This window comes from Lethenteron reissneri, chromosome 52, assembly GCF_015708825.2.
Source record: "Lethenteron reissneri isolate LAM-NWPU_2019-01 chromosome 52, ASM1570882v1, whole genome shotgun sequence".
NCBI lineage: Eukaryota > Metazoa > Chordata > Hyperoartia > Petromyzontiformes > Petromyzontidae > Lethenteron > Lethenteron reissneri.
In genome coordinates this window covers 6,294,334-6,315,047 of record NC_083830.1, presented here as the reverse complement: position 1 = coordinate 6,315,047, position 20,714 = coordinate 6,294,334, and the positions used below count along the sequence as shown (strand labels likewise).

Sequence of the window (20,714 nt, the reverse complement as noted above, 5' to 3'; positions counted from 1 at the left end):
CAAGAGCCTAATGGCTCACAGGGTTATTCCAAATAAATGAAACGAATGAAATGAAATGAAAAAGCTGAAGCAGGGTCGAGTTATGGATAGTGATCGGATTCGAGACCGCTGTGTGTACCAGGTGCTATAGGTCGGCTGCGGTCATACGCTGTGGTTCGGCCAAATGCAGCAAAAGCCAGGAACTACGTACAGCCAGTGCCAATCCACTGCTGGGTCAGGGGCCTCCTCGTGCCCGCGTGCTTCGTGGATAAGCTGTTGCTGCAGTGCCCCTCTTCTGTCCACCTCCCAGCCCCGCAGGCCGACGGCAAAGCGCTTTAAACGCCGCTCGCCTCGGCACGCATGAGCCAGGTTCAAACCTGCTCGGCTTCCAAGGCAACTCGGTCGTCGATTAATTAACAAACTCATTAATTCCGCTGCCGAAACTTCCTCTCCACCAGGCGAGAGAAACCCCCTCCAAGGGGCTTCCCTTTATATTTATTGCAAATATCATCTTTAAAAAAATTATCCACCAGCAATGGCAGTAATAATAATACATTTAAAAAGTGATACACACTCAGGACCGGATTCAGTCTCCCTCCACCCGCCCCCCCTCCCCTCCCCCCTCCCCTCCCTCCCTCCCTCCTCCACCAACCCGTCGTTCAGTTTCCCGCCCACAACCCTCCTGCCCCGCCCCCCCACCTCAATTTAACTCATCGCTGTCGCTAATTAATCCCTTGAGCTCCCTCCCCCCGCCCGCCCGCCCGCCCCGCCGATGACATCCGCACGCTAACAACGGCTCGAGAGGCCTCAGCCGCCGCAACCGCCGCGTTCAGTTTCGTCGACGTAGCCATCCACCGTCGCGTGTGTGCAGGCGATGCAACTGCACCGGTGGGCGGCCCATGGGCTGGAGTGGTGGCCAGCTGCAGGGGCTACGGCGAGCGAGAGAGAAAGAGGCATTGCGGTACTGGATGTGGTGCGCCGGGTGCAGAAATGTTTTCCAGTTCAAATGAAGACCTGGTCTTGCCGCCCATCCCCCGACCACCACCGTCGCATGATTATTGTTTAGCGTCGCTGTCGTTTGCCGTGAATCATCGCGCGACGCGGTTGGCGGGCGTCACACTGTCGCTCCTCCCCCCCCCCCCCCCCCCCCCGGGTTGCGTGGAGCCGGGCGGGGTCCCGACGGAGGTCACTTGACCGTCGCCGTCGTGGCCTGGGTCCGTGCCGCCACCCACGCCATGAACACGTCCCTGTCGCAACATCGTCGTAACCGTTACCACCATCGCAATCGCCATCGACGCTGCTTTCATTGGGGTCAACATCGTAGTCGTCACCGTCATCATCATTTCCCTCATTGTCGCCGCTGTTCATTTTTATTGTCATCATCGTTATCATTGCCATTGTCATTTTGATCACCATTGTATTCATCGTCGTCATCATTCACCATTGGAACCTCCTTTGCCAGTAGCAAAATATGATAAAAAAATTTTACCCTTTTATCTGGCAACAAACTGACACATTTTTTTTTTTTACCCCGAGCTCTCATACTTTGATGGTGCATTGTCTTTGAGTTGTGCGCCTTTTGGCGTCATCTGGTCCAACACCATGTGAGACTGGGCTCTAAGAAAAACTGTCTCGGGTGTGGACCAATCAACTTCAAGGACAGTGCATACATTATCAGAGTTGTGTTTTTTGTTTGCATTCCGACCGCAGGTATTGTGATCAATGCAAACATGACTCCTTGTAAAAAAAGGTGTCAGTTTTGTTGCCAGATAAAAGGGTAAAAAAAACAATTATCATGTCGTCATCATTGTTAACATCGTCATCATCATAATCATCGTTGTCAACTGCCACTTCATCACAGCTTTCGTCCATCGGTCACCACCATCCCATCTGGCCTCGCTCCAGAGTTTCCCCCAGCGTGACAACCTCAGGGCGTAATTACCGGCGCTAATAATAACTTAAAGATTCCAAAGTCTCGCAGGCGCTGCGCAGGAACCACAGACAAGTAGGAGCAGAGGCAGCCAGGTGGGAGAGCCGGCACAAAGCAACTATTTCCCAAGCTCCGCGTTCCTCTCTATATTGATCCTTTCCTGCTCCGGAACATCTGCAAGTTACAGAGTCGGGGGGGGGGGGGGGTCTCCTTTCACCGCCGAATCTGGGGAACGTGCGAGCGGCTCAGCGCTAACTTGATTTAGAGAGGCGTAGTCACGCCGCTGTTTGTAAACATGTCGTTACTCACCGCAGAGAACCGTAGCGACACGAACCGCCGCTCTCTACGATTGCTGGAGCCAAACCGTGTGTGCCACACGCCCTTCAGATTTCGCTCCGATGACACGTGTACACGTCAGAGAAATTGTATGCCAATGGGCGTAACGTCGTCGGAATGGAATCGGAAGAAAATCCGATGACGTACGTGTACATCGTGGGAGGATGCTTTTCGCCCGATCGACGGGCGTTTCACGCGCGGTACACAGAGTGCGATGGGAGACGACGACCTTCGCTCGTGTACCCAGGGCAGGAGTGACTCACCTGCAGTGGCTGACCACGCACTCGCTGCTGCAGTACTCGTTGTCCCAGTCGACGCTCTCCACCGAGGGGTTGTTGCAGCCCGTGCGCACGCACCGCGACACCGCCACCTCCGCCGTCACCGTCACCACCGCGTGCGGCGGAGAGGGCGCCGGGAGGCACTCCACGCGCGCCGGCGACTTCTGCCGACGAGAGAGAAGGTGATAGGAGAGAGGGTGGAACGGCGCTGTGCGGCAAATTAACGGTAACAACAACGGTAACAACAACGGTAACAACAACGTTGACCCCTTGCCACGCCAGGAAGGAAGCGCGTTCGGCGCTCGTGGCAAAGGGGTTCGCGGTTTCGAATCCGGCAAGATGCCCCGGTCAATGCTGCGGGTGTATTCATCTTAAAGTCCCCGCCGCCTACTTAGGCAAAAACTAAATATGGCAACTGGCCGTATGTGTGAATGAAGGGTTTACAAAATGTAACTAATAGAATTCAACCAATAATTTATTACTTAACTAATAATTTATAATTATAACATTTTTCTACATTTATATTATAATAACCAATAATTCTTTCACAAATAATTAATCACTAATTTTACTCGCTATTTAAAAAAAAATGTAATTAATAATTTAATTAATGATTATTATCAATTAAATTCTGAGAATGACCAGATAAAAATCCGCAGACTGACGGCAGTGGTGCCCAACCTTTCCGGGCCCGCGGGTCGCCGTGCACGTTCACACGGTTGGCTACGAACGGAGCGAAAGAAGTTCAAATGCGTACATACGTACGCAGAAAAAACGTGTTCTAACAAAACACTAAAAACGACCCTACATCGTCGCGTCTGCGACAGATTCCGCGGGCCACCTCCCTTGCGGCCACGACCAGCGACCGCACGCTGGGACTCCGCAGGCTTTCCCCGGAACTCCACCATCTACTTGCCGCGCGTGCCCCAAACTCGACCGCGACCGCAACAATCGACGCCGACTCGACCGCCGCCGCCGCCCACCTCCGTGCCGGCGGCGGCGGCGGGCGGGGAGGCGGGCGCCACAGCCTTCACCAGCACCTGCTGCACCACCTGCTGCACCACCTGCTGCACCACGGTCACCGGCGCCTCGGCGGCGGCGCGAGCAGCGACCGGCAGCGGCGGCGGCTGCTGCGCCACCTCCACCATGCGCTGCACCACGGCGCCGCCGCCCTCCATGGGCTCGATCTGCATCGCGTCGTCCGCCGAGGCGGCCGCGTCGTCCGCGCCGGCCGCCACCCCGCCCTCCGGCTCCTCCACCTCGTCGCCGCCGGCGCCGCCGATGCCGCCGCCGGCGCCCGCCTGCTCCTCGCCGGCGCTCTGCACCTCCATCGGCTCGCTCACCATTACCTGCCGGGGTGGGTGGGAGCGGCCGGGCGGCCGAGCGTTGAGTCGTAAGGAGGGGGTGGTGGTGGTGGTGGTGGTGATGCGGTGCCAGTAGCAGCAGCACGATTGGCCATCGCGCCGGTCATAGTGACGACGTCATCACCGAGAGTGACCAGCACCAGCAGCACCACAGAACAAGTCACGTGCCCCCCATCCGCCATCGGCACCACCACCGATACGCGCGCCAGCAGCACCCAGAGCACACCAGCACCGACACCACCACCGCCGCCATCATCACGACCAGCGGACTAGCACACGGTGCGAGGGCGACGTACTCACCACGTCACTGTCGCTGACCAGGGGCGTCACCTGCACCGTCTGCAGGTCGTCGCTCACGAGCGAGTGCACGTGGATCTGCTGGTGCTGCTGCTGTACCACCAAGGGAGGCCGCTGGTTCATGGGGCCCTGCAGAACTATCTGCTGCTCCATCAGCATCTGCTGCTGCTGCTGCTGTTGCTGCTGCTGCTGTTGCTGCTGTTGCTGCTGCTGCTGGGCGGCGAGCCGCTGGTGGTAGTGCGGGGCGCTCATGAGCGGCGGCGGAGGGGGCATCCCCATGGCGGACACCGACGAGGTCCCGACCGCCCGCCCGCCGGTCCCCGCCGGACCCGCCCCGGCCATCATGACGCCGGCGCCGGCGCCCCCGCCGCCCCCGGAGGCGTTGGCGTGAGTCGCGACGACGGGCCGCATCATCACCTGCGGCATTGGCTGCAGCGGCGGCGGCATCGGCGTGGCGGCCGGCGCCAGCACGATGTGGGCCGGAGGGGCGCCGGGGGACTTCTGCAGCGCGGAGAGCAGCTCGCCGTCCGTCGGGTCCAGGGCGGCCTGCGGGGCGGCGGCAGAGGTCGCAAACGGGTTTTGATTCCTTACCCGTACCCGTACCCGGCCGCACCAGGGTCGCAAATGGGTACCCGTACCCGGCCGGGTACGGGTACCCGTTCCCTACCCGTACCCTACCCGAAATGAGTGACAAACGGTGACTCACCAGTGACTCACGGCCTACCCGTACCCGTACCCGGCCGCACCAGGGTCGCAAACGGCTAGCCGTACCCGTACCCGGCCGGGTACGGGTAGCCGGGTATCGGGTAGGGTACGGGTATCGGGTACCCGGTTGCGACCTCTGGGCGGCGGCGACCGTCCGTCGGCAACGTTACGAGCGGCACGCCACCGCGGCCACGGACGTCGTACCGGCAGTCACGCCTCACCGTCGTCGTCAACATCGGCAAACGTGACCGCCGCTGCCGCCAGCGTCGCCAACCTGCGGCTCGGCAGTCCCCCCGTGAAGGCTCTAGAAGCGACCGCTCCGTGACCGCTATTTATTAAAGAGCAGCGTCTCGAACTCGGGTGGCACTGGGGCTCTTGAAATATTGAATAGCGAATCAGAATCATGATATTTATTTATACTGGAAGAATACGATGAGCTATCAAGCGCTTTTTCACAGATGTCCAGTCGGGGCACGGGGTAAGAACGCTGCTTGCCGACCCCTGGTCACGAATGCGGCCGCCTTCCGTCGCTGACATCACCACCACCACCGCAGCTGGCAACCAGTGGTGGTACCTTTGCCGCTAGTTGCAGAGATTCACGGTTTCGAATGCAGCGGCCGCCCTGGTTAATGCTGCGGCTGCGAGTATTAACCGTAGAAAATATCACGACGCGCCTTCCGCTTCACGGTGAACATTCAAGTTTCCGTGACGTCGGTGGCAAGAGTGGGCCCACTGTCGTGCAACGGTCCGAGTTCGTCAAATTTGCGACATTACCTGCAAGTGTACTCCATTGTGATTACACACACATACACAATCATCGCCCCCTACTGCAAAAACTTGGCAGGAAACCTCTTGAAAAGAAGTTATGAGACCCCGGGGAGGGCTTTCCCGAGTGAACAATTGCAACAATAATAACGTTACGAAAAATAAATGTAATAACGTCACCATCAACGCCAGAGATCGTCATTAACACCACCAACACCACCGTCATCACCACGGCTTCCCCACCGCACCACACCGCAGCAGCCCACCCCCCCACCGCCCCCACCACCGGCGCCCTGCCCGGCGAGTGTCAGAGGTCGCAACCGGGTACCCCCCGATACCCGTACCCTACCCGATACCCGTACCCTACCCGATACCCGGCTACCCCTGGTGCGGCCGGGTACGGGTAGGCCGTGAGTCACTGGTGAGTAACCGTTTGTCACTCATTTCCCAACGTCTTGTCTCTTCTCACAATTCAAGTTCCTAGAATCAACCCACCCGCGCCTGCAACGTGGCTTCATCCCAGAGGTTGCAATCGGGTACCCATCCCCATACCCTACCCGTACCCGGCCGGGTACGGGTAGCTGGGTATCGGGTAGGGTACGGGTACAGGTACCTGTTTGCGACCCTGGTGCGGCCGGGTACGGGTAAGGAATCAAAACCCGTTAGCGACCTCTGGCGAGCGTGGCGAGCGAGCTGGCCCACCCTCACCTGGGGCAGGAGGCCGTCCTTGTACGCTGCGAGGGCCTTCAGGTAGTCCTTCTTGGCGGCCTCCGCCTTCCGCTTGTAAACCTGGGCCAGGCCCGATACACGCGCACCGTTTCATCTGCGAGCGACGACGAGCACTGTGGTGCTTATGCCCTTTTATGAAAATATAAACAACAAAACACATTTCGATTTAAAGCTTTCGTGACTGCAGGGATTCATCTTCTTGGTTCTTTCGGTAAAGTCACGTAGAAGGGAAATAATAAAATAATACAAATAAAACATAATAAAATACAATTCTCACGACGTTTCGGCCACAACGCAAGCAGCCGTCCCCCGACAGACCTGGTCTTCACCTGAGGACGGCCGCTTGCGTTGTGGCCGAAACGTCGTGAGAATTATTTTATTATGTTTTATTTTTATTATTTTATTATTTCCATTCTACGTGACTTTACCGAAAGAACCAAGAAGAAAAAATAAAAAACGTTTACGTTTGGATATGCGGCCGACCTATTTCTACCCAAAATTAATTGTCTACACGTGGCTTGAATGATTTTCATTTTCATTTGTACAACAGTATCAAGTATGTTTAACACGCGACCAATATCATCCATAGTGCAGATTTTTTTGGGTTAGATGGCGTAAATATGAACGTGTCGCTAAACCCGCCACCACTCAACACAGCCAATTAAGTAAGCTTTGTCACGTAAACAGAACGTGGCCAATTCGTTATTAGTACAGCACACCGGTGCGTTGAAGAGCAAATCCACAACATTCACAATCTGAGTGTCACGAGTCATGGATCGGGATTCGGCTCCAGTGAGATCGTCCAAAACACGGCGCGTCGTGCCGCTCCGATTGGTCATCGGTGGAGGCACCGTGTGGTATATTTGCCCCATTGGATGAGTGCAGTGGACTAAGGGATTGCACAGTTGTGGACTATCCGGCGAGCATGGTGAACTATGGGGCGAGTTCAGTGGACTGTGGAACGATTAAAGTGAACTCTGGGGCGAGTTTAGTGAACTGTGGGGCGAGTGGTGGATTGTGGAAAGTGCGGTGAATCAGCGTCGTGGTGGAGAGTCGTGGACTAAAAGACGAGCGGTGGTGCAGTGTGGTGGAGGAGTGTAGGTGGAGTGTGTCGGTGAAGTGTGGCGATGGAGTGTGGCGATGGAGTGTGGCGATGGAGTGTGGCGGTGGAGTGTGGCGGTGGAGTGTGGCGGTGGAGTGTGGCGATGGAGTGTGGCGGTGGAGTGTGGCGGTGGAGTGTGGGCGGTGGAGTGTGGCGGTGGAGTGTGGCGATGGAGTGTGGCGGTGCAGTGTGGCGGTGGTGAGTGGCGGTGGTGGACCCACCTGTTTCTGCTCCTCCCCGAGGCTGTCCCACATGGAGGCCACGATCTTGGAGACCTCACCAAACGTGGCGCTCGCATTCTGGCCCTTGATGGCCGCCTGAGCCACATTGGAATGGTGGTGGGGGGGGGGCACACGGGGAGGGGGAGGGAGGTGGGGGAGGTTAGGGGTCGCAGAGGTCACAGGGGGTTCAGCGAGGAGTAGCGGCTTGGGTAATGATGGGTAAGGATGAGGGTCATGGTGAGGGTCATGGTGAAAATCACAGTGAGGGTCACATCAAGGTCAGGGTGTGGGTCACGGTGAGGGTCAGGTGAAGATTACAGCAAAGGTCAGGGTTAGTCACAATGCAGGCCACGGAGAGTCACAGCGTAGGTCACGGTACGGTCCAGGCTAAGATTACGGCAAAGGTCAGGGTTAATCACAGCAAAGGTCAGGGTGAGTCACAGCGCAGGTCACGGTGCGGTCCAGGCTAAGATTACGGCGAGGGTCAGGGTAAGTAGTCGGAGTGCGGGTCACTGTGAAGGCTACGGCGAGGCGAGAGCGAGGTCAGGGTGTGGGCCAGGCTAAGATTACGGCGAGGGTCAGGGTAAGTAGTCGGAGTGCGGGTCACGGTGAAGGCTACGGCGAGGCGAGAGCGAGGTCAGGGTGTGGGCCAGGCTAAGATTACGGCGAGGGTCAGAGTAAGTAGTCGGAGTGCGGGTCACGGTGAAGGTCACGGCGAGGCGAGAGCGAGGTCAGGGTGTGGGCCAGGCTAAGATTACGGCGAGGGTCAGGGTAAGTAGTCGGAGTGCGGGTCACGGTGAAGGTCACGGCGAGGCGAGAGCGAGGTCAGGGTGTGGGGGGCCAGGCGGCACCTGTGTGTCTCGGAAGAAGAGGGCGTACGCGGACAGCGGCTTCAGGGGCTCGTTGGGGTCCTTCTTCTTCTTGCGCTTGCTGGGCTTCACTTTGCGCTGCAGTTCTACCAGCTGCCTCTTCTCCAGCGCCACCTGCACACACACACACACACAACAACAACAACATCATCAACAACAAACAACAACATGCTGAATTTCGATTTAAAGCTTTCGTGACTGCAGAGATTCATCTTCTTGGTTCTCACGTGTAAAGTCACGTAGAAGGGAAGTAATAAAATAATAAAAATAAAACAAAATAAAATAATTCTCACGGCGTTTCGGCCACAACGCAAGCAGCCGTCCTCAGGTGAAGACCAGGTCTGTCGGGGAAACAGCGTCTGAATGAAACACCACCACGCTTGGAGCGTATATTTAAGCTGGGTTGGAAGGGGGGAAGGGCGCCTTGACAAAATAATTTGCATATCAAGAGTGATTTAGCATATTTATGGGAAATGCAGGTATGTGATTAGTACTACTTGTGAAATGCGTAGGAGGTTTGGCAGGGGGTTTCAAAGTCATATTATGCCCGTGCATTATGCAGGATTAGCAGCATCAAAGGGAGGGGATAGGGGTAGCATTAATAAAGGGAAGGAATGTTAATAGTATGTAGCTGCAGTAACTAAACAACCACGTAAAAAACTAAAGTATAAACTAAAGTATAAACTACATAGTATCATCAGTATACTAAATATACTCTCCAATAAGCTGTTGTCGTCGGCATAGCGATAACACCTGCACCTCGCAGCAAGCAGGGTCTGGGTTCGATTCCCAACTTGGGTGCCTTTTTCTGTCGCGATAGCGAGGCTACCACGCTGCATCTCCCAGACGCAGTCTGTGCCAGTTTCACCGCAGTGGGAGGGGGTGAGGGGAGGGATGTTGCCACGGCCGCCGCATGTTATCCCAATCGAGTAACTCTAGTATGTCCGTATGTTGAACTTCTTTCGCACCGTACCTAGCCCACCGTGGATAATAGGCGGCTGCGGGGGGCAAGGACAACACGCAAACAAATCCCTTCCTTTATTCCTGCTAATTCTACATAATACACTACTAGCATAATATGACTTTGAGACCTCCCACCGCCTATATATTCCACTAGGAGTGACTAACCCCATATCTGCATTTATCATCAACATGATAAATTCCTCTGTTGATATGTAAACTCCTTTGTCAAGGTGCTCTCCTCCTCCCACCCAGCTTAAAATACGCCGCCAAGCTTAGCGGTGTTCAATAGGACGCTGTCTTCCCGACAGCCCTGTTCTTCACCTGAGGACGGCTGCTGCGTTGTGGCCGAAACGTCGTGAGAATTTTATTTTGCCATTGGAACCTCATTTGCCAGTAAAGAATATGATAATTGTTTTTTTACCCTTCTATCTGGCAACAAAACTGACACCTTTTTTTTTATCAGAGTTATGTTTTTTGTTTGCATTATGACTGCAGGTATTGTGGTCAATGCAAACATGACTCCTTGTAAAAAAAGGTGTCAGTTTTGTTGCCAGATAGAAGGGTAAAAAAAACAATCATCAATTTTATCATGTTTTATATTTTTATTATTTTATTACTTCCCTTCTACGTGGTGACTTTACCGAAAGAACCGAGAACGAGAACACACGCAATAAGCAGTTCTAAAAACGGCCGACGTGCGCGGGCGACACGGGCACTCACGCGTGCGACACGGGCACTCACGCGTGCGACACGGGCACTCACCCGTGCGGCCTCCTCGGGGTCTTCGGCGGGCTCCAGCGAGCTGCACGGCGACGGCGTGGGCGACTTGCTGCTGGGTGGCGACGGCGAGCCGTGGCCCAGGCCCAGGTGCGATTGGTCGATGGTGGTCAGCTGACCGTGCGGGATGCCCATGCTCCCAAGCGGCCCACTCAGCCCCCCGTGGGAGCCCGCCAAGGAGTGCGAGCGGAGCTGCAGGGTGGTTCTCTGCGGCTGCTGCTGCTGATGCTGATGCTGCTGCTGCTGCTGCTGCTGGTGCTGTTGCAGCTGCAGCTGTGGCGGCTGATGTATGAGTCCCGCCATGCTCATGTGGGGACTGTGCGCGTGGACGTACGGGGATGTGTCCTGCGGAGGCGAGGCACGAGAGGCTGGAATCGCGAATTGCGAAAACGTGATCATCCGTTCATTTGATCAGCGCTGAGTGTCGCTACGATTCGATTTAAGAATCTAAATTATAAACGATTTTTATTTTAACGCGTAAGGCCCACAGAGCTATGTTGCTCTTTTTTCAGATGCGACCTGAACACCAATGATAGCTCAACGAAGTGACTCATCATCACGTGGAGATTTATAGCAGCCACGGGGAGAACACGCAAACTCCATCAACTCAATACGCATCGAGAACCCAATGTAATCAACGGCGGCTGAACCTGGATTGGAGCCCAGAATCTCAGCGCACTGAATCTCTGAGCCAACCGGCTCCCCGCTCCCCTAATTATAATGGATATTATATTGACATCATCATCAATTCTCTCCGACTGCACGGTCGGGCCAACGTTGTCGTCACGAGCGGTGGTGTTGGCGGTGGCGGTGGCGGTGTCCTCACCATGTCCAGCGTGGCCTCCAGCAGGGCCGGCTCGGCCGACAGGAGGCCGCTCGCGATGGCGAGGCTCGGAAGCTCGAGGCCCTGCGCCGGCGGGAAGTGCGGCGAGAAGTCTCCGCCGATGACGCCGCCGCCGGCGCCGCCGCCAGGGTGGCCACCGATCGCCGTCCTGCCGATGTCGGAGACGCCCCCGCCGGCCACGGGCTGCAACGAGCCCCCGAAGGCCTGGACCACGACTCCACCACCGTCCACGGCGGTGGAGTCCACCCCGGGAAGGCCGAGCTCCTCGGAGGGGTCGCCCAGCGCCGACATGGGGGGAATCTCCAGGTCCTCGTCGCCCAGGCTCGGAGTGTGGAACGTCTGCCGGGGGTGACGGGGCGGGGGGTGGTTGGGGAGGGACGGGGGTGGTTGGAGGGTGGAGGGGGGGTTTGACAGCAGTGGAAGTCAGCAGTGGCAGCCGGGGTGGTAGCAAAATGACGACGACAGCAGCAGCAACAGCAGTATGAGATAGCAAAATATCAGCAGCAGCAGCAACAGAAAAATAGATAGCAGCAACAGAAACAGTAGCAGCAACAACAGCAGGAGCAACAGCAGCAGTATGAGATAGCAAAATATCAGCAGCAGCAGCAACAGAAAAATAGATAGCAGCAACAGAAACAGTAGCAGCAACAACAGCAGGAGCAACAGCAGCAGTATGAGATAGCAAAATATCAGCAGCAGCAACAGAAAAATAGATAGCAGCAACAGAAACAGTAGCAGCAACAACAGCAGGAGCAACCGCAGCAGTATGAGATAGCAAAATATCAGCAGCAGCAACAGAAAAATAGATAGCAGCAACAGAAACAGTAGCAGCAACAACAGCAGGAGCAACAGCAGCAGTATGAGATAGCAAAATATCAGCAGCAGCAACAGAAAAATAGTCAAAACAGAATTACTCTGCCCACTACAGTAGTTGTGGTTGTCCCACCTGATGACGGAAGCTTGTGTGGCGCCTGAAACGTCGTGATTTAATTTAGTTATTTTTGTATTCTTTATGTAAAATTGTATTTATTTTTTATTTTCACCTACGTGACTTTACCGAAAGAACCAAAGAGTAAACGTCACGTGTTGTAGAGTATTTGGCCGCTAGACATTTCCACGCGAAAGGTCACTTCGTTGGGGCTATCATTTGTGATGGCCAGGTGCCTTCTGAATAAAAAGCGATACAGCTTAGCGGGCCTTACCTGGTAAAATAAAAACAATTGTTTCGTTTTTGTTTAATACCCCACAATTATACACTCAAATACATATCCCTCCTTTCCCTAGAACTCTCATGCACCACTGTTCTATACTATACCGTAACTGTGCAATGTATAACGCAGCTGCATTGTATTATTTGGGACTACACGATTATACAATGCAGCTGTATTGTACGTGGTATTGTACGATTATAAAATGCAGCCGCATTGTATAAATTTGTATTTCACGATGAAACAATGCAGCCGTATTGTGCTATGGTATTGCACGAATGCACGATGATTACAAAATGGGACCTTTGTACCAGCATCAAAGTAAAACCTATTCTTATTTTTTCATACTACACAATGATTAATTATTTGTAAATGGAGCTGCTGCAATAACACGACGGGCGTTATTGCGCTGGCAACAACCGACACAACAACACCACCACAGACACCGCACAAGCGCAGCAAAAAACAGCGTTAACAACAGACAACCCAACGGCTGCCCACGTTGTAACGAAACATCGACTCGGAGATTTTGTTGATTGTCACGCTCCCGTGAACTTCACTTGTTACTCCATCCACACAGAGGACATGGTCTACCGAACTCATCAACACCATCTTCAACCACAACCTACCCCACTCAGTCACCCACCCACTCACTCACCCACCCACCCACTTAACTCACTCACCACACTGCAGGTCACAACTCACGCACCCACTCACTCACTCACCCACTCACTCATTCACCCACCCAACCACCCACTCAACCACCCACCCACTCACCTACCCATCCACACACCCACCGACCCCCTTACTCACTCACTCACCACACAATTCACTCAACCACCCATTCATTCACCCACCCACCTACCCATTCACTCAACCACCCACCCACTCACTCACTTATTCACCCACCCAATCACCTACTCAATCACTCACCCACCCACTAAACTGCAGGTCACAACACTTCTCTATCTGCTTATTTTCTCGCACTTCTCCAATTTGGAATTCACTCCTCTCATCATCTTTCTCCCCCCTCCGCCCCCCAAGTTTTTACAAAAATAACCTCGCTCAATTCAAGAAACACATTAACCATCATCTATTACAACATACAATGGTGCCGTTTGTCGTTACCTGCTTGACATTGTGGCGCTTTGGGTTTGCGCTCAGCAACTGTGATTAAAAATAAATAAATACGTGCATCAAACTAAGACTTGCGGGAATCGGCTGCTATCCAATTGTACATTAGTCATTCGGCCAGATGCTATATCAGTGAGCTGGGTAGTCGGAGTGTCCAGGAGATGTTCAAATATCACCCACCACCAATGTTAGCCGTGGGCAGAAATGGAAACCAAGTTGAAGGTCCGTAGCGCCACGCACAAAGCGCGGCGCCAACACGCCAAGACAACACCGCACGACACCACGATTTGAACAAAAATGTACGTTAAAATATAATTGCGCAAAAACACAAGATAATAACCGTGCACACCTAGCGCGCGGTTCACCTACGCACAAGCCCACCTGTCTTACCGCGGACGCCGCTGACACAGACGAGCCGCTGACAGAGACGAGCCGCTGACACAGACGAGCGAGCGAGCGCGCGCGAGCGAGCGTCGTTACCCACGGTGACTCAAACGACACAAAAATAAACCCGCGCCACACACATCTCTGGTGCCCACGAGACACACACACGCGCGCACGCATGCGTGCGACGCCCAACGCCAGCGTTGCCTCCCAAGGGGCCGTGCGCCAGGAAGTGACATCATCGGCGTTGCCCGTCGGTGCAGGGCGTCAGGGGTTTGTTTGGGGGTGGGGGTAGCGAGGCCCCTGAAGACCAGGGATAATTTCAGCTGGGTCCATCCGCACCCAGCACGCCACAGCCACAGCATGTCTCCCCAACGGCCGTGGTTGCTATCAGATACGTGCCACCTTCTCTGGTCTCCGGGCAACCCGACGAATTTGTATATTCGTCGAAAGATGGAAAGCCCTGCTCGAGCGTGGCACTGTGGCAGCTGGAAAGAGTGGGACAATGTCAGTGTAGAGGGGGGTGCTTTGGGGGGGGAGGGGGGGGGTTGGGGGGGGGGCTCACCTCTGTGGTGGATAGAAAGCTGGGGTCCGACATGTTCATGAAGTTATTGGAGCCAAACTGTGGGGGGGAAACACGAGGAGCAGATTAGATACTCCAGGATAGACAAAACAAAGACAAAGATCCCCCATAGAGCCTTCACAGACTGTTGGGGAAAGTGCTGTTAGCGAACACCTATGAAGGGCGGAACGGCACACGACACGAAGGGGCGTGAGTGGCCAGCACCACGCCCGGCCGCCTTTGTCTCCCTAATGGCGATGTTTACACATCGCACCAGGTACTGATTGGAGGCTGAGTCGACCTAGCGGAGGCCCAGGACGGGTTCAAATAATCATCGCCGGTGTTGGCCGTGAGCGGGATTGAACCCGGGTCGCCAGGTTCGTAGCGCAGCGCGCTAACCGCTACACCACCGCTCCCCACTACGACACAAACACCGACATAAAGGAGGCCGTTGAATATCGCGGGGGGTGACGTTCTTCGAAAGTGCCGTGAAAGCCAAAGTCGCGACATTCAACAATTTAGCCTCGCCGAAATAATGCGGTTAGGTACACGGCACCCAAAAATAGACATGTCACGACTGAAATAAGTACTGCACTGTATGCCAAGTAAACTAAAAATCAAATGGTTTAAATAAACCCTCTTCAAAAAACATTTCTAGACAATGAATAGAAGTATAAATACTGAATAGACACTCTACTTACCGATGATAATGATGGTGATTATCCAAAGCAGGTGTGTGTGTGTTTGTCCGTGAGTGTGGAGTGGTAGTGCAACAGTTAGCGTGCTGCATTATGAACCTGGCGACCTGAGTTTTATTCCCGCCCACGGCCAACATCGATGACGATTATCCGAACGAGTACCTGTGTAAACATCGCCAACGGAGAGACAAAAGCAGCCGGGGCGTGGTGCTGACCACCCACCCTCTCGTGTGCCGTGCCGGCCTTCATCGGAACTCACTGACAGCACTTGCCCCAACAGTCTGTTCATAGACTATGTGGGGGGGGGGGGGGGGGATCTTTGTCTTTGTCCGCAGCAGAGTTTGAGGTGCCACCGACTGCCTCACGTCCCTCACCCGCCCCCCCGCAAGCGGCCAAAGCCAACCCCCGCGAAAGCTAAATTGGTACACAAAGAGATTGCCCGCGATAGGCCGAAACCGCACACGAATAGCCCGCGATATTGCACTGACAAACTCACACACGCGTACACACACACACTGCCCAGCACGCCGTGCCGCCACTCACCATTCCTCCGCCGGTGTCGGGCTCCAAAGATTGAAAAGCGGCTTCGAGCTAAAACCACGCAGGCCTAAACCGACAGAGCGCAACGCACACACGCACACACACGCGCACACACACACGCGCACACACACACACACACACGCGCGCGCACACACACACACACACGCGCGTGCGTTATCTCCTGTGGAAATGCCACCCACTTGCACAGCATCGCACCTTCACCAAGTCGTCGTGAGAGCGCCCGTCATGCCATCAGGTCTCAGAAGCTCAAGCAGAAAAGACCCGATCCTGGATTGTGCTTGGATTTGGCGACAACAGCATGCAACAGGTGGTGCAGCACCGCAGCGGAGGGCAGTGCAGGAAAATGCTCGTGCTGTACACGTGCAGCCCACATCAATCCACTGCTGGATGAGGGCCTCCCCATGCCCAGCGGATTTTGGGGGTTATTGGAATCATGATTCACTACGTCGGTCAATGCTGACCTCTCCTCAACAGGTGATTGAATTTAACAAAAGCGATGGCTCCAAATGCTACAGAGGAGGCTGTTTAAAGACTGAACAAGTGTGTTGGGATTGGTGGGAGAAACAGGTAGAGGTTTTGAAACACAAAGTTTGTCTTCTCTATAATTTATCCCTATTATTATAAAAATGGGATACAGTAAAAGTAACTTGGTCTGCGAGTGTTTTGCAAGACGAGCAATTTTTTAAAATAAATATGAATTTGATAAACGAGCGAGGTCTTGCAATACGAGTAGTACGTGTACACGCTTTGTCTGCCGAGCGTCACGTGATCACAACTGATGTACGAGTGCTTTGAATAACAAACACGTTTCCGGAACGAATTATGCTCGCAGACCAAGGTTTCACTGTATTTACACATGGACCACCCTCCATTATGACTTTTAACAAATGCAGCGTTACAGCGTGCACGGTGGCAGGGCTCGTAGTTTCAGGATCTTGCACCTCAGCTTGGTGCAGGATCCTGTCAGAGACTCACCGATCGCCAAAGCGGTGTGGGTGGCGATGGGACCACCTCCGGCCTTGCCTCCCCGTGTCAGCCGCTGCAGCCGTTGTTTCTGTGTGTTGCAGATGATGATGCGGCAGCAGCAGCAGCAGCAATGTCCGCTATTCGTGCTCGTCGTGATGCCACCAGGCACCTGCACGCCAACAAAGACAAAGATCCCCCGTGTAGCCTTAACACACTGTTGGGGCAAGTGCTATTAGCGAGCACCTATGAAGGCCGGAACAGTACACGAGGGGGTGGGTGGCCAACACGACGCTCGACCGCCTTTGTCTCCCGAGTGGCGATGTTTACACACCGTACCAGGTTACTCATTTGAGGCCGAGTCGACCTAAGGGAGGCCCAGGACCTACTCAAACAATCGTTACTGGTCTTGGCCGTGAGCGGGAATCGAACTCGGGTCCCCGGGTTCGTAGCGCGGCGCGCTCACCGCTGCACTACCGCTCCCCGCGCTAACACACCGTTCAGAGCCTTCATTTCACTTATTGTGGAATGAAAAAAAAGATTCCTCCTGTACAGCCACACCGGTTGTTGTTAGGGCAAGCGATGTTCAGCAAGCAACTCATGAAGTTTGACATGGCACAATGTGCAGCCGGTCGCACGTCTCTCCGTGATGATGATGTTTGCACACCGCACAAAGTAAGCATTTGAGGCCGAGTCAACCTAGGGGAGGCCCAGGACCGCCTCTGTCAATACTCGCCACCGACGTTCACCTTGGGCTGGGAATGGAACCACTCCGCCTCCACTCCCCCCTCGAACACTCGTACCATATTAACATCCGTAAAGCCACCGGGACGCGCTTTTTGTGAAAGTTCTTACACGCGGTGGGGAGAGGGGGGGCAGATAAATACTTCGCCGTGGCCGTCAATCAAACTCATCACCGTCGTCAAAAGCAGCAGCAGTAGTACTCTTTGGTTCTTCTTGGTTCTTTCGGTAAAGTCACGTAGAATGGAAATTATAAAATAATAAAAATTATACAATAAAATAAAATGAAATCTTTTATTTTATTATTTCCATTCTACGTGACTTTACCGAAAGAACCAAGAAGATGAATCCCTGCAGTCACGAAAGCTTTAAATCGAAATTTACTCTTTGGTTCTTTCGGTAAAGTGACGTATAAAGATAAAATAATACATTAAATACTAGCATACGACGTTTCGATTGCAACACAAGCAATCGTCATCAGGTATAAACGAATAGAAAACACAAATCTAGTATACTTAGAAATGTAATGTAATACAACAGAGAGTCGGATAACATAACAGTCAACACCCTACCTATACACTACTACACACTACACTATACACTACAATACACTACTACACTATACACTACTACAACAGAGAGTCTGATAACATAACAGTCAACACCCTACCTATACACTACTACACACTACACTATACACTACAATACACTACTACACTATACACTACTACAACAGAGAGTCTGATAACATAACAGTCAACGCCCTACCTGCTTGATTACGTTCTTCCTGAGAATGCTAAATTTGAGAGAGAGAGAGAGATAAAACACAGAACCAGAGACACATAGACAGACACATAAGCAGAGACAGATATCACAGAGATACATAGAGAGAGACAACACAGAGACACACAACAAAGATCCCCCGTATAGCCTTAACAGACTGTAGGGGCAAGTGCTGTTAGCGAGCACCTATGAAGGCCGGAACGGTACACGAGGGGGTGGGTGGCCAGCACCACGCCCGACCGCCTTTGTCTCCCTCGTGGCGATGTTTACAGAGACACACACACACAGAGAGAGAGACACACAACAAAGACACATAGACAGACACATAAGCAGAGACAGATATCACAGAGATACATAGAGAGAGCAGCAGCAGCAGTTTCAATCCACTGCTGGATGAGGGTTACCCCCTTACACCACCCGCCCCCCCCAAAGCGGTATAACACAATGAATCGCAACACCAGTGACTTCACAGAACATTCGCACGTCCTAAGCAATTAAAGGGCGCTATTTAGGATCCTAAATAGGGGAAAATCCTTGGCCGCGTGCGATCTGACGCCGGTTCGCTTAGCACCGAGCGCTCTTGAGGCCTACGCGGTTTAAAGTCTTGGCGCGTTACGGACGAGCGGCTTTGTAACTAAGTAACAAACAAAAGCTACAACAAAGTTGTTGTTGTTGGGGGGGGGGAGGGGGTTTGTTGTTGTGTTAAAGACAGCGGAGCCCGGTCCCGTTCAGGCAGGGAGAATTCACGAGCACGTAGGTAGGCCTCGAGGCCTACGGACTTTCCTGGCCCCCCGCTGCCGGCGAGGAGCCGAGTTACCCGTGGACAGAATCTAGCCCAGGCCGGTGGGGGGGGGGGGGTCGTCACCGCTTCACCTACAACTCCGCTCATCATCATCACCTCATCACCATCAACTCATCGCCATCAACTCCCTCATCATCATCATCACCACCTCATTATCATCATCATCACCCATCACCATCACCTCATCGCCATCAACTCCCTCATCACCATCAACTCATCACAATCACCTCCAGGACCAACATCGCGACCAGCAAATCCATCTCCTTAGCATCGCTCCCATTAAACTTCACCATCACCACCACCCCCATCACCACCTCCATCATCACCATCGTCCTCCTCATCTGCTCACCTCCCTCACATCATCACCACAACCACCATCCCCACCTCCTCACCCATCACCTCCTCACCTCCTCGGGGTGGGAACTCGTCACAACTCCTCACCGCACAGCCTCCACAAAGCCCATCCCTCCCCGCCTTCACGACAGCCTTTTTAAGCTAAATGAGTAGTATTATTATTAAGACGGTGGTAGTTGTTGTGGTAGTTGTTGTGGTTGTTGTTGTGGTTGTTGTTGGTGCAGTTAACGACTGCTGCTGATGATGATGATGCTGCTGCTGCTGCTGGTGCTGCTGATGCTGCTGATGCTGGTGCTGCCTGCTGCTGCTGGTGCTGCCTGCTGCTGCTGGTGCTGCTGGTGGTGGTGCCTGCTGCTGGTGGTGCTGCTGCTGGTGCTGCTGCTGCTGGTGCTGCTGCCTGCTGCTGCTGCTGGTGCTGCTGCTGGTGCTGCTGCTGCTGCTGGTGCTGCTGCTGGTGGTGCTGCTGGTGCTGCTGCTGGTGGTGCTGCTGGTGCTGGTGCTGCTGCTGGTGGTGCTGCTGGTGCTGGTGCTGCTGGTGCTGTGGTGTGCCTGCTGCTGGTGGTGCTGCTGCTGGTGCTGCTGCTGCCTGCTGCTGCTGCTGGTGCTGCTGCTGGTGCTGCTGCTGCTGCTGCTGCTGGTGCTGCTGCTGCTGCTGGTGCTGCTGGTGCTGGTGCTGCTGCTGGTGGTGCTGCTGGTGCTGGTGGTGGCGACGGTGGCCGAGACGGGATAGCAACGCACGAGCCGATAATGGCAACGGTCCTCCCCACCACGGACCCCCCCCCCACCCCCGCACCACCCCCACCACATACCCTCCCCCCCACAGACCCCCCCCCACCACCATCACCCCCCCCAACACCACAGACCCCCCCCCCACAGACCCCCCCCCCTCCCACAGACCCCCCATAGACCCCCCCCATAGACCCCCCACCATCACCCCCCCACAACCATAGACCCCCCCCCCACCACCACCGTCGATCCGCCCCCCCACCACCCCCAACCCCCCCCACCACCACCGTCGACCCCCCCCCACCACCCCCCAACCCCCCCCCCACTACCCCCCAACCCCCCCCACCACCCCCCGACCCCCCCCCACCACCCCCCAACCCCCCCCCCCCACCACCGTCGACCCCCCCCCCACCACCCCCAACCCCCCCCCAACCCCCCCCCACCACCCCCCAACCACCCCCCAACCCCCCCCACCACCACCGTCGACCCCCCCCACCATCCCCCAACCCCCCCCACCACCACCGTCGACCCCCCCCCACCACCCCCCAACCCCCCCCCCACTACCCCCCAACCCCCCCCACCACCCCCCGACCCCCCCCCACCACCCCCCAACCCCCCCCCCACCACCGTCGACCCCCC

General features: G+C 54.8%; 1 protein-coding gene across 4 annotated transcripts; it reads right to left on the bottom strand.

Moving 5' to 3' along the window:
• Positions 1–741: 741 nt before the first annotated feature.
• On the bottom strand, positions 742–20,052 carry LOC133355796 (TOX high mobility group box family member 3-like). Of its 4 annotated transcripts, none has more exons than XM_061573163.1 (13): positions 19,403–20,052; positions 16,682–16,841; positions 15,689–15,752; positions 14,451–14,507; positions 11,142–11,498; positions 10,301–10,660; positions 8,558–8,689; positions 7,707–7,802; positions 6,363–6,443; positions 4,188–4,730; positions 3,564–3,872; positions 2,509–2,687; positions 742–1,226 (listed from the first exon to the last, which is right to left on the bottom strand). In XM_061573163.1, the coding sequence occupies exons 3-13, from the start codon at positions 15,689–15,691 to the stop codon at positions 1,166–1,168; spliced, it is 2,178 nt and encodes a 725-aa protein (XP_061429147.1). In that variant the 5' UTR covers positions 15,692–15,752; positions 16,682–16,841; positions 19,403–20,052; the 3' UTR covers positions 742–1,165. The 4 variants fall into 4 exon arrangements, with proteins under 4 accessions (XP_061429147.1, XP_061429145.1, XP_061429144.1 ...); XM_061573161.1 differs by having other exon boundaries at positions 3,507–3,872; positions 19,380–20,051; XM_061573160.1 differs by having other exon boundaries at positions 3,507–3,872; positions 19,403–20,051.
• Positions 20,053–20,714: the final 662 nt, after the last annotated feature.

What these genes read in the sequence shown, in the direction of transcription:
- LOC133355796 (XM_061573161.1), bottom strand. An exon ending in GCTTTCTATCCACCACAGAG is followed by an intron (nt 11,499 to 14,450) that starts GTGAGCCCCCCC and finishes CACCCCCGGCAG; the next exon opens with ACGTTCCACACTCCGAGCCT. An exon ending in TGGTCAGCGACAGTGACGTG is followed by an intron (nt 3,873 to 4,187) that starts GTGAGTACGTCG and finishes CCACCCCGGCAG; the next exon opens with GTAATGGTGAGCGAGCCGAT.